General features: G+C 40.3%; 1 protein-coding gene across 4 annotated transcripts in view; it reads left to right on the plus strand.

Annotated features, from left to right (window-relative positions):
- Positions 1-1,292: 1,292 nt before the first annotated feature.
- The window catches only part of Stpg2 (sperm tail PG-rich repeat containing 2), a 449,395-nt gene continuing 437,034 nt past the window's right edge, over positions 1,293-13,653 (plus strand). For all 4 annotated transcript variants that reach the window (XR_009379933.1, XM_059266347.1, XM_059266346.1 and 1 more), the window contains exons 1-3: positions 1,293-1,574; positions 6,520-6,632; positions 10,180-10,308. Coding sequence is in view for 3 of the 4 variants with exons in the window: in XM_059266347.1 (XP_059122330.1) it covers positions 1,466-1,574; positions 6,520-6,632; positions 10,180-10,308 (351 nt within the window). In the remaining variant the exon portion in view is untranslated. The remainder of the gene's footprint in view (positions 1,575-6,519; positions 6,633-10,179; positions 10,309-13,653) is intronic.

The following is a 13,653-nucleotide window of genomic DNA, read 5'->3' on the forward strand; positions in this document are numbered from 1 at the left end:
AATCTTGTTCCCCCAGTAGCCTCTCCGCACAGGGACAATGGACAGTTTGGCTAAGATGATGGCCCCTCGGATGGCAGTGGCTACTTCCTTGGAGCACTTAACACCAAGACCAACATGGCCATTGTAGTTCCCAATAGCGACAAAAGCCTTGAACCTGGTCCGCTGGCCAGCCCGAGTCTGCTTCTGCACTGGCACGATCTTTAGAACCTCATCCTTTAGGGACGCGCCCAGGAAAAAGTCAATGATCTCGGATTCCTTAATGGGAAGGGAGAACAGGTAGATCTCCTCCAGGAACTTGATCTTCATGTCCTTAACCAGGCAGCCCAGCTTGGTGACGGGGATCCACTCCTTGTCTTCAGCTTTACCTCCACGAGCCCCGCGGCCTTGCCCCACACTGTTCCATGCGAAGTGACAGGCCGCTGTGGCTCTGTGTTGGTGCATCTCATCCCTGCCCCCAGAGGCACTGGCATCGTCTCTGCTCCTGTGCCTAAGAAGTTACTGATGATGGCCGGTATTGATGACTGCTACTTATCAGCCAGGGGCTGTACTGCCACCCTGGGCAACTTTGCCAAGGCCACCTTTGATGCCACCTCCAAGACCTACAGCTACCTGACCCCCGACCTCTGGAAAGAGACTGTGTTCACCAAATTTCCTTATTAGGAATTCACTGAACATCTTGTGAAAATCCACACTAGAGTGTCTGTTCAGAGGACCCAGGCTCCAGCCTTGGCCACCACATAAGGGTTTTTATACAAGAAAAATAAAGTGAATTAAATCTGCTAATAAAAAAAAAAAGAAGTTTTGATTGCTCGCAGGTTAGGACTGGGGGTGACTCTGTTATATGGATGCATGTGTGGCAGGCGTGAAGGTTCCCGACGTTTCCTATTTTTTTTTTCCTGAGTTTTCCCAGTCACCCTGATTTATAGAGAGAGCAAATAAAGGTCAAATTAATTCTCCTCCTTCTAAGGCGTTTTTTAGGGCTTTTTTGCACAATGAAAGTAGTTGGGGACGGGAAGCAATCACGCAGGTGAGCAGAGGCACAGCAACAAACGCAGCGTCTCCCTGCTCCGCACAGAGAGCAATGAGAGAGCAGCCGCTCAGCACCCCAAGAGCTCGGCCGGAAATGCCCCGAGGGCCGGGCCGGAAACGCACCTCTCTATGTGAGTCCCGCCCGCTTCCCCCCTCCTCAGACTTCCGGGAGGAGAGGAATAGGCGGAGCCAGAGCCGGAAGCTCTGGAGACTGATTCCCTTCTGTGAGCGGCGCTCGAACACTGAGTTGAACTGGCGCTGGCTGTCCGCCGCTGTCCACTCCATGTTACCTCGGCGCCAGAGGCCGGCGGAAAGCTGGCGCCAATGAGCCGGCCCGCCCGCGGCTCGCACGCTAGCTCCCGGGGTGCTGCGGTCTCAGGCTCGGAGCCCAGCGCCCGCCCAGTTTTCAGTGCCGCGAGCCCCGCCCCTCACCGCCATGTACGATCGTGCTCCGCGCTGGCTCGGGTTGGCCCAGGGTGGCAGCACCCAGGAGCACGTGGGTCCTGGGTCCTACCAGGTGCCTTTCCCTAAGCAGGGGGCCACAGGTAAGATGCCGAAGGCCAGCCTCCTGGGACAGGCGTCCTGCCTTCAGCCGCCCTTAGGAGTCAAACACAGCAATGTAACAAACACGAAGTCGGAAAACACTAGAGCTAGGATTTTGATTCCTTGGCTCCGTTGACTTTATAAAAAAACGAGTCTTGAGTAATTGCTTCTGCCCTTGTCTTATGGTTGTCACACACCTTAATCAAATTTATTTCCTACGATAAAACTTTTCATATTTCTAATTTGTATTATCACTTACAGATAGTCCCATTCTTCCCCCCCCCCCCCCCGACAGTGAAATTATGACTATTCCCAGCTTCATACTTACTAAGAACCCCTTTCTACACTTTTTGAAAAGTTGTATTCTTGAGAGGTGGCCTAGGGACTGATAATTTAAGTGGTTATTTGCTTTTTCTTTTAATTATTTTTCAGTTCGTGAATTAGGCTCACCTTATAAATATTTTTAATTTGCTTTCTGCTTTTGAAGTTCTGATTTTTTTTAAATTTAATACTATCCAAGTTATAGTGTTCTTTTGTAAGCCTACATTTTTCAATATATGTAAAATGCCATGTTTTTCCCCTTCAAAGTCCAGGAGTAAGTATTCTATTTACATCCCTGCTCAGATTATGGTTGGTTTAAGTTTCTCTGGACATGGTAAAATTTGTCATCTGTATTTCAGATCTCAAATTTTACTGCTTTTCTGCTTCTGTCCTCGGCATTTATGAAACATGTCAAATATAGTCGAGCTGTTATAAGCATTTATTCCTCAGCATCTTAGTATTTACCTGCGATGGGCACACCTGTGCTGCTTTTATAGCCTTTATTTTGGTGCAGCTGACCACGTTCTTTGTTGCTTTCTCCTGGTTCTTTTTCCTGCTGCTAAGTCACATGAGTTGGTGATCAAGGAACCTTTCTTTTCTTTCCTACCAGTCATACATAAAAGACGCTGCACTTCCGTGTTTGTCTTGTTGCTTTGCTCGTATTTCTTATTCATAGCTGTAACTTCAATTACAGAGACAGACGTATATTTCCAAGATAAGTTTTCTCTTGTCTTAAAGTCTGCAGGACTGTTTATCACCTTCATCGCCATCTCGGGCTGGTCTAAGCTTTAGAACTCTAGCTTCCTTTTTTTTGCCTGGCCATTTCTCTTGGCCTTTAAGACCATTGATTATATCTTCACAATCTCTCAGAAATTCTTTCCCTCTCTTCATAGCCACCCCAACTTAATACAAGTCCTTATCATTTTTTTTTTCTCTCAACACTAGCATGTTGCTTGTGTCTCAGTGTTCAATTCATCTTTTCATCTTGTGGATAGACTCATCCTTTTAGAAAACATACCTTATTTGAAAAACAAAAACAAACTTTTGTAACACCAGGGTTAAAAATCTGAACTCTTTAATAGCAATAGAATTCTTTATGTTCTCATCCTTGGTCTGGTGTTCCACTTAGTCTGATCTTTCCAAACAGCTGCACGTTCCCTCTACACTTGACCACAGTTCAGCAATTCTAACTTGATAATTTTCTTAAGATCATTCTCTGTCACTTTTGTGCCTTTCTACCTGCTAATACATGTATCCAAAATGTTCTGTGTTCCTCCTTCACCTGGCATGTTCCTATTTATTTTTGATAGTCAGCTGAAATAAAATTCTTACTTTTTCCCTCTTCTGACTTATGGTGACTTCTTTTGGATAGCAGTTTGGTTCTATTATTACTGTTAATATATATGAAAGTCCCACTAAACTGTGAACTCCTTGAGAGCAGTAATCATGTAAAGTGTAAACTAATGAACTACATTACAGATTCCTCTGAGGCTGGTGAGATGGCTCAGTGGGTAGAGACACCTACTGCCAAGCCTGATGACCTGAGTTTGATAACTGACTCCAACAAGTCTGTCATCTGTCACCCATATGTGTACACACACACAACAAACAAAACAATAACAAAACAGTAAGCCCCCTATACGAACTTAAAGGATTATATTTTATTCACCTTTAAAATAAATGAAGAAATTCTGTGCTTGGGAACTCTTAGGTATGTGTGTTTGTGCACGTGTGTGTGTGCGCGTGCGTGCTTGTACTGTTCAGGACAGACAGCATATTTATAATTGATGGAATAAGTGTTTCTGTCCATTTCTCTGCTGGATTCCTTGACAAGATAATTCATAAGCAGCTACCATGCTACTTCATGCATCTTTATATTAGGTATCTCACTGGACCATGCAGATATGTGCATACTTATTTAAAGATCAGGTATATGCTAAGAGTCCGATGTGGGAAGGGTAGATGTTGGGACTTCGTATAACTTAATTGTTACAGCAAGCCTCACAAGAGTAACAGGTTTTTGTAGCCTTAAGTGGTTATTCTCAACCTCTTTTTATTTTGCTTGGCTAGACCTCTGGTATACTAGTTCCACATTCTCCTCAAGAAATTCTATTTAATATACTAATTGATTGCTTTGGTTTTAGACATTTGATCAGGAATAACAAACATATCTAGGATTTGTATCCTGAATGGACCAGGACTGAGCTGCTGTGGTTTTATGAATGGATAAGAGAATGGATACTCAAATTTCACAGAAAACAAGAGCTGTGCCTTGTTTTCTCACAATTAATCTGAGAAGGAAGTATATCTTCCCAAGACAAAATTTCCCTAGAGACAGCTATTCTAGCCTAAAGGCAGCTGTCTAGATGGATTAGCTATCTAAGTTGGACAACTTCATCTAAATATTTTCTTTTGTAGATTTCTTCTTTGAAGAGGAAGGCTTGTCTGTCACCAGAGCAGGGTGGAAGGAGATTGTCTGTGGTTCTATTGATGTACCTATGTGTATGGCAACAAGGATGATTTTATTATACTAGCTAATGAGAATATAGAGAATCCACATCAGAGAGTGCAGTTGATATATAGATTTAAATAATTATTGTTTATGTAATTGCTCTATAGATTGAAGTCTTCCCAGATGAGTGTCTGCTTCAATGACCTAGTTGATTTGTGTGTGAATAATGCCTGTTGCTTTGTGGCTGTCATTGTGGCTACATAGCTTGTCTTTTCATCACATACTGGACATCTTTTTCCAAATGGACTTGTATTGCTTTGTGCCAGTTTGATTTATCTTTTGCTGTTGGCACATCAAACTCAATATATCCCAAACTGAATTCATTCCTTTCAAATCTTTTCTCCTCCTGTGTTCTTAATTTCTCCTTTCTGTCAGTTTGAAGTTGGCCTTTCATGTCAGTTTATCTGCATACCCCGAATCAAACTCTACTAATGTGAATTCCCTAGAACCCACTCTTATATTTTGTACCTTAGTTATTGGCAGCACAGATAGTAATATAATTGTTTCTTTACCTAATTTCTCCATCACTTGAAACTTGGTTTTTGTGTTATTACTGTACCTTCATTATCATGCAGACTTACAGTATACATAATAAAATATTCAGTATTTTTGAATGACCAACTAAATGTGTAATGTAGAATACTAATTATTCTTTATTGTTGATTGTGCAGAATATTATGATAAGACGATGCATCATTCTGGTCGTATGGAACTGTTCTAGATTTAGCACTCTCAGTCTCGTGTTTGGGGAAAACTAGCACAGTTGGAAATTCTGAGAAACATGTAAACATGAATACAAAGCTACAAATAAAACAGAAGAGAGCCTTTCTGTGTGGAAATTATCATCACAACTGTCTTCATTTCCTTGTGTTTTTTCTTGTATTCATAACTCCATGTGTCCTCCAGTTCATTAACAGGAGAGTCTGTGTGACTAATTTTGGAAAACTTCAATGAAGATTTTATGAATACCAGCTTTCTTTTTCCATTGCCCATTTTTATATATGTAGTTTTAAACCACACATACTTGCTATATACTCCAACATTGATAATATGAATAATGGGGATATTATGAAGTCCTTTTTCTCTTCTTAAAATGAATTTATCAGGCTACCCAGATTTGTGTAGTACCATGATTGCTTGTTCCAATGAAGTTTATTAGGCAGTCAAGAAATATTTGCTGAGCACTAACTGTGTGCCAAAGCATTATCAATAAACCGTTGTCAATTTGGTTTAAATTCTTTGCATCTTGGATGTTTCTCTAAATTTTTTTTTTTCTTTTGGTAATGGGATTGAACAGGACCTCATCCTAGACAGGTGTTCTAACACTGAGATACATCTTTAGTGCTGTCTATATGTATATTTTAAAAAAGACAGTATTTGCTATTTAAAACTACAAAACTTTGGTTTTCTGTAGATAGAATGCTTTATCAGCTAGGTCACATATGATTAGAAGAGAAGAAGGCTGGCAAAATGGCATGATGGCTAACGTGCTGGCTGCACAGACATGAGCATCCACGTTTGTATCTCCAGTGCCACCCACAGTCAATCACAGGGTGCTGCTCTGAAACCCTAGTGCAGGGGTAGGCTGGGACTGGAGACTGGGGTGATGGATTCACTGGCAAGCTAGGCTAGTCAAACTTTGGAAATGTCTAGGACCAGTGAGAGACCGTGCCTCAGAAAGTAAGTTGGGAAGTGGTGGAAGAAGACACCTGATACCGACCTATGGCTTCTGTGCACTTATGTAGAAACCCGCACACCTGGATACATACATGTACATGTGCACACAGATGGGTAATTCACACAGACACACATACACACACACACACACACACACACACACACACACACACACACACAAGAAAAGAGAATTTTATTTTTTTTCAGTTGTTCAATATGTTCATTCCTATAGGGTCTTATATTTAATGGATATTAATAAAAATTGTAATCCTACATGAGAATTAAAAAAGTTACAACTTGTATGAATAGCTATTAGTTCTGAAAATATAGTCTTAATTGTGAGGGTACTAAATGATTATATATATATCGAGTATATTTTCTCAGGCATCTTTCTGATCTAATATTATGCGTTAGTGGTGATTTTTTTTTTGTTATAGATGGCTATGCACCATTTCTTTCTTTGAGTTCCAGAGAAAGTGCTTATGCTGTTTCCTCTGACACTGGAAAAGCTGCTCCAGGTCCAGCACACTACAATGTATCACAAGCACAGGTGCGTTTATGGTGTTATGATTGGCTGAGTTACTGACAACCATGTTTTCTTAACCAGACGCACACATTTATAATCCCAGTACAGCAAGTTCAAGACTAACCCAGGCTTAACAATGGCGTACATTTATAACCTGAGCATTGCAAGTTCAAGGCTAAGCTTAGGCTAAAAAACAGTTAAAATCATCATATAAAACCACCACCACCAATAAAACCCAAAACCAACAACAACAAAAAACCCATCCAAGAACAAAACAATAAAAACCAACCCATATTTCTTGTATCAGTAATATAAAGTGCCACTTGTATTTTATTTTCCCCTCATATCTTCCTCTTTTAAATCTGTGTTTGTATAATTCAAATAATAGAAGATGGATGCATTTGACCTTGATTGTCTATGTGTTATTCATTAGTCTAGATATGCTATGATACAAAAGATGGTTGTATATTTCAGTGGTCCACAAGAGTGGCAGAATTGGACTGTTGAATGAATTTTGATGTCTGAAAATTGTACAAATGGTCAAGATATACAGGTGGCAGTGGCATACTTTTGTGCTGTACTTTAAGGCTATAACCATGCCATGTCTCATTTGTTTCCTGTTTTTGCATAGCCTCATAGGTCTTTGACCAAAATAACTTAAATGGCTTCATTAATGCTCAGAAATAATGTATATTCCAAAGATACTGCAGTATTTTTTTTACAATGAATATAATTTTATAACTTTTGGAATTTTATTGGAATGTGAACTTGCCATTAGTGTGTTGGTAACTTTTTGCTTCTGGAGAATCTAGATTTTTAGTATGATGAGCCATGGAAAATTCCTTCTAATGTGTTCTATGAATAAACAGTTCTTAAGACTAAGATGAGCAGAAAGCTGTTATCTAATAAGCCTGTATAAAGTTCTTTATAAATAATCAATATGTGTGTTATAAAAATGACTAATCATGAACAAGCTTGGAAGGCGTCTTAGTCTGGGTTACTATTGCTGTGATAAAATACCATGACTCAAAACAACTTGGGGAGGAAAGGGCTTATTTGGCTTACACTTAAATATCACTGTTAATCACTGAAGGAAGTCAGGGCAGGAACCTGGAGGCAGTACCTGATGCCTAGAGGATGGTGCTCCTTCATGACTTACTCTGCCCACTTATAGAATCCAGTGCCACCAGCCTAGGGTATCCCCTCTCCCATCATACACACACCATGGGCTGGGCCCTCTCACATCAATCACTAAATAAGAAAATGTTCAAAAGGCTTGCCTACAGCCAGATTTTATGAAGGCATTTTCTCAATCAAATTTCCCTCTTCTCAGCTGACATCAAACTAGCCAGTACAATTGACTCCTTAGCAACTTGACATGCAAACACATCACCATTAAGGCACATCCTTTCCTGGTCTCTCCCAAGATCATGCATTAACATCCATATCACAATACACAATGCTTTGAAAACTTACCAAGTTTCAGTCTTTACAAATCCAAACACTTTCAAAATTATTCCCTTTAAAAAATCCAAACTCTCAGTAAAATCCCAAACTCTCCTTAAAAGTTCAAAGTCCCTCAACTGTGGTCTCCTGTAAAATCAAAATCAATTAAATAATTTTTGTTCCAGGAGGGAAGAACAAGGGCACAATCTAATATGAACAAAGCCAAACCAAAGTCCCACAGTGTAAATCTCAGTATCCAACTTCTGGGATCCACTCACCATGCTTTGGGCTCCTCCAGAGGGCCTGGATCACTTCTCTGGTCCCACTCTCTACAGCCTACACAGCTTGTCTCCTAGACCCAGGCTGGCTTTCCACCATGGCTGCTGCTGTCCTTGGTGTTGTTCATCCCATGGCCCTGGAGTCTCCAAAATATTGGGGTCTTCTGCTGCAATTGGGCTGCACTTTCACTAATACTGTATTCTAGGATTTCTTCAAGGTGCCAAGCCTCAACTCTCTGCATGACCCCTTAAACTGGGGCTCCGACTTCTAATGAGGGTGCACCTTCATCAGTGGTCTCTTCTGGCCTCTAGGAAGTGCCAAGCCTCAGCTGCTCTCCATGATTCTTTCATGCCTTCAGAACCAGTACCACTTGGGAGAGACTCTTACACATGACTAAATTTGCCTGTCAGCATGAGGTACAACCTTGGCCATTTCTGGAACACACAGCTTCTGTGTGCTGATCCTGAGGATACCCTTCCCAGAAGATCTCACCTCAGTGATGCTGGTCTCTTGTTAATCACCACTAGTGTCTCAGCTCTAGATAACCAGCTTCAATTCTCCCAGTAAAGCATAAGGTTCACTTTAGTAGTGCTGGCCTCTTGTTAATCACAGCTGATTCCTCAGCCTCAGCTGACAAGAACCACAGATTCAAAATAGCAAATGGCCCCAATAGAATAGTTTTTAAAAAGATTATTTATTTTATTTTGTGTGTACAGGTATTTTGCCTAAATGCATATGTATGTGCATCACATGCATGCCTGGTGCCATGGATCCCCTGGAACTGGAGTTACAGACAGTTGTGCGCACCGTGCAGGTGCTGGGAATTGAGCCCAGGTCCTCTAGAGGAGCACCCAGTACTCCTAAATGCTGAGCCATTTCTCCAGCCCACCCCCCATTAGAATCTTTAAGAGACTCTCAAACTTCCCTCTGAAACTTCACAAGCCAGGCCTCTATCATCTGCATTTCACTCCACACTTACCATCCAAATTCCCACAGAACAGTTCACCAAGCTTTCAACACTCAGTGGCTTTTCTAGACTAAAGTTCCGAAGTCCTTCCACAATCCTCCCCAAAGCAACATGGTCAGGTCTGTCACAACAATTACCCTGCTATCCTGGTACTAATTTGTGTCTCACGTTACTGTTGCTGAGATAAAACACCATGATCCAATGCAACTTAGGAGGGAAAGGGTTTGTTTGGCTTACATTTACACATCACTGTTCATCTTTGAAGGACAGGACCCTGGCGGCTGGAGCTGGTGCCAAGGCCATTGAGGAGTACGGCTACTGGCTTTCCCCTTATGACATACTCATCCTGCTTTCTTATAGAATCCAGGACCACCATCCCAGAGATGCCCTGCTGCCCACAACAGGCTTGCCCACAGCCATTTCTTATGGAGGCATTTTCTCAGTTGAGGTTCTCTCTTTTCAATGATTAGCTTTTGTCAAGTTAACATAAAACTAGTTAGCACGGAAGGCCAGACTTGTTACTGAAGTACTCTGAAAGTCCAGTTCATAAGTATCCATTTTTCTAACGATCTGGAACACAGTCTATTTTAACCCTACTTGGGAGGTTGGAAATTCCTGTCTTTGATTCCTTTATTGTACTACCTTAGAATGCTCTAAAGTATAGTAAATTTTGGTCTGAGCTTAGGGTCAAAACTGATAACTACAATTATTATCTCAGTATCCTCTTTTAGAAGAACTTGTTTTCAGTAAGGGCCTTAACTTTCTCAGATTTCATTTTAAAACTGTTTGTTAATATTTGATGTTGATAAAATAGGAATCATAATCATAATGGGAATCCATAATCTTGAATTACTTCATCATTTTTAACCTCCAATTTAGTATAAGATAAAAGGAGGCCGTAGTCTGCAAAACCGAGAAAAGCGGTTTAAGAAGTGTATTTCGGAAGGTCCGGGACCGGCCAACTATAATCAACCTCATCCTGGGACATTGTGCACCACAAGCAAGCAGGTACTCCAAGCTAGAGAACATCTTCTGCAGTAGGTCACTTTTTAAGTTATGCTTCTAATGACTGTTCTTGTAGATAAAATAAAAAAGAAATCCTAAGCAGTTTGTTTGATATTTAAAATGTTAAAAAACAACAACAACAAAAACCTTACTACAAAGCTTGGTATATTTTTACTATTCATGTTGTACTTATTTTAAATTTTTTCATTTTTATTTTCCAGAGCTGAGGACTGAACCCAGGGCCTTGTGCTTGCTAGGCAAGCGCTCTACTACTGAGCTAAATCCCCAACCCCGTACTGTAGCTAGAGTTTTCCTGCCTGGCCCACAGTCAGGACAAGTCTCTATCACCTGCCAGTCCCACAGCCACTCAGACCCAACCAAGTAAACACAGAGACTTATATTGGTTACAAACTGTATGGCCGTGGCAGGCTTCTTGCTAACTGTTCTTATAGCTTAAATTAATCCATTTCCATTAATCTATACCTTGCCACATGGCTCGTGGCTTACCGGCATCTTCACATGCTGTTTGTCATGGTGGCGGCTGGCAGTGTCTCTCTGACTCAGCCTTCCACTTCCCAGCTTTATTCTCCTCCTTGCCCCGCCTACACTTCCTGCCTAGCCAATGGCCAATCAGTGTTTTATTGATTAATCAGTAACACATTTGCCATACATCACACAGCACCGTACTTACTTTATAATTAAATAAATACTAAGTAGTTTTTATAAACCTTAGTTTTTAGCTAGAGTAACATCATACCTCATTCTTTCTTCTTTTTTGTTCTATGGTCCTAGGGATTGGACCCAGGCCCTGTGTGTGCTAGATAATTGTTCCCCCATTGAGCTACATCAGTGGGCTCTTTTTTTCAGTCCTGTTATTCTGTAGCCACAGTGTATGCAATGGCTAGGAAGAAGGGAGATTTAAAACATGGTTATCTATATAGTTCACTTGTTTTTAGTGACTGTGTGTAAATACCTGTTAGCAAAAGAGTGATTTCCACATGATTCCTGGGTTGCAGGTGTAGCCTGGTGTTGGAGAGCATTTGTCTAGCCTGTGTGAGGCCCTGAACCATACAGAACAAAACATGATGCCCGAAGGAAGAAAGCTGAAAATTGAGATGGGGGACAGAGGTAGTTGCTATTTCAAGACAAGATTTGAAAAGTGATAGATGCATGGTCATGCAATGCAATGCCTTAGAGACCTAAAGGACTACTTCATGATAGCATACACACAGGACTACTGGAGGTGGTTAGTGTGGAGATGGGCCTTGGAGAGTGCTATTGGAGTTTGCATTCTAGGAATGGAGTGGTTTATGAGTGATACAAAAGTTGGCTTTTTATGGAGGGCAAAAGGAAGATTATTTTATTTTGAGTGAAGAATTTCTTTAAGGGAATCATACATGCTGCATTTGGAAAAATAAATTCATGTTATAGAATCAGTTATTTTTACACAAAAGCCATACACTGTTGAGATAAATAACATTACTTAATATGGGTTTGGTTATGTTTTATTAGGTGTGATTATATTTTTTATCCCAAGTATTTCACATAGCTCAAATTAATTATATTTTCAACAGTTCTCTGACAAAAGAGTACTTTGCATTTTAGGATTAAGGTCTTAGTTGAATAATGTTAGTGCAGAGATAAGATTGAATTTTCTGTTATGTATTTAGATATTAGGTATATTTCATGTGTAAGGGCAAAATAAATGTTCATTTACTAATCAGTAAATGTCAAACATCACTGAATGACCAGGTGTGTCTGTTGATTAATGTAATGTTAGACACTCTTTTTACGTAGAAGGCAAATCACAAGAGCCACAATTTTAGCAGGGAGCAAAATTTGGGACAATGTAGTTGATGAAATACTGTCTTAGAGCCATAGTGAAGTGTTCACCAATATTCCAAAGGGAAAGAGTCTTTGGAGGGGATTCACATGGTGAATTCACACGGTGGTCTGTAGTCCCAGAAAAGCACGTGAATGATGGCACTGCAGTGTGTGTTGGCCTGGCATGCTTAGTAGCGTTCTGTGGACTGCTGGAAATACAAGATCTGAGGGAGAGGAACATGAATGGAAGCTTGAGGAAGGAAAGGCTATTGTTTTGGAAACCTTTGGTGTGTCCTTTTTGAAAGTACTGAATATAAGGAAAGCTGTTCAAGGTATTCTTTTTTAAATTTCTTTTCGTAAGTGCCACTGAAGCTACTTAGCTGATATCTCTAGTGAAAAATCATTTCTAGCAGTGGCAGCTTTTCATAGCACAGTTGTGTATGGACATGTGTGCATTCACCATTGCAGTTATTTGTTTGCCCAGAAAATATGGGGATCAGTATAATCCCATGTTATTTTTTCTGTACGACTAAATCCTTTAAATGTCCATGTGTAGCTAGAGTTTTCCTGCCTGGCCCACAGTCAGGACAAATCTCTCTCACCTGCCAGTCCCACAGCTGCTCAGACCCAACCAAGTAAACACAGAGACTTATATTGCTTACAAACTGTATGGCCGTGGCAGGCTTCTTGCTAACTGTTCTTATAGCTTAAATTAATCCATTTCTATAAATCTATACCTTGCCACGTGGCTCATGGCTTACTGGCATCTTCACATGCTGTTTCTCATCGTGGCGTCTGGCAGTGTCTCTGACTCAGCCTTCCACTTCCCAGCTTTATTCTCCTCCTTGTCCCGCCTATACTTCCTGCCTGGCCACTGGCCAATCAGTGATTTATTTATTGACCAATCAGCAACACATTTGCCATACAGAACATCCCACAGCATCCATGTTTTGTTTGATAGATATATTTTTAATTTATGATACTACTTTCTGTTTCTATTTAAGTTATTTTCCGTAGAAGTAAAACCTTTTAAAAAAGGCTAACCAATTTAAAGCACTGACCTAATGTTAAGATTGTCAATTTTGCCATAGTTCTTTCAGAATTAAAGCATACATTTTATTGCTGTATTTACATCTGATACACACCGTATTTATAAATGAGTTTGATTCATTTCCATTGGCTTTAACATTATCTCATAGACACATTTCTGCTCTGTGGCCTGTGCAGTTAGCACATGTGTATAAGTTATGGGTAATATACAGAGAAGTCAAGAGTTTCAGGGAATAAAGGCTGGAAATGTCACTAAATGAACTTAAGGAAAGAACTAAGGATTGTTCTGTGTAGCATACACTGTCATAATATTGGATGTTGCTGCAGGAGTATCTTGTATTTATTTATTTATTTATTTATTTATTTATTTATTTATTTATTTATTTATAGAATCAGTACTATTTGCTTTACTAAAAAAGATAAGTATCTGAATATCAGATGTTGCTGCAGGAGCGCCTTGTTTTTATTTACTTA

This window comes from Peromyscus eremicus, chromosome 6 (assembly GCF_949786415.1).
Source record: "Peromyscus eremicus chromosome 6, PerEre_H2_v1, whole genome shotgun sequence".
NCBI classification, from domain to species: Eukaryota; Metazoa; Chordata; class Mammalia; order Rodentia; family Cricetidae; genus Peromyscus; species Peromyscus eremicus.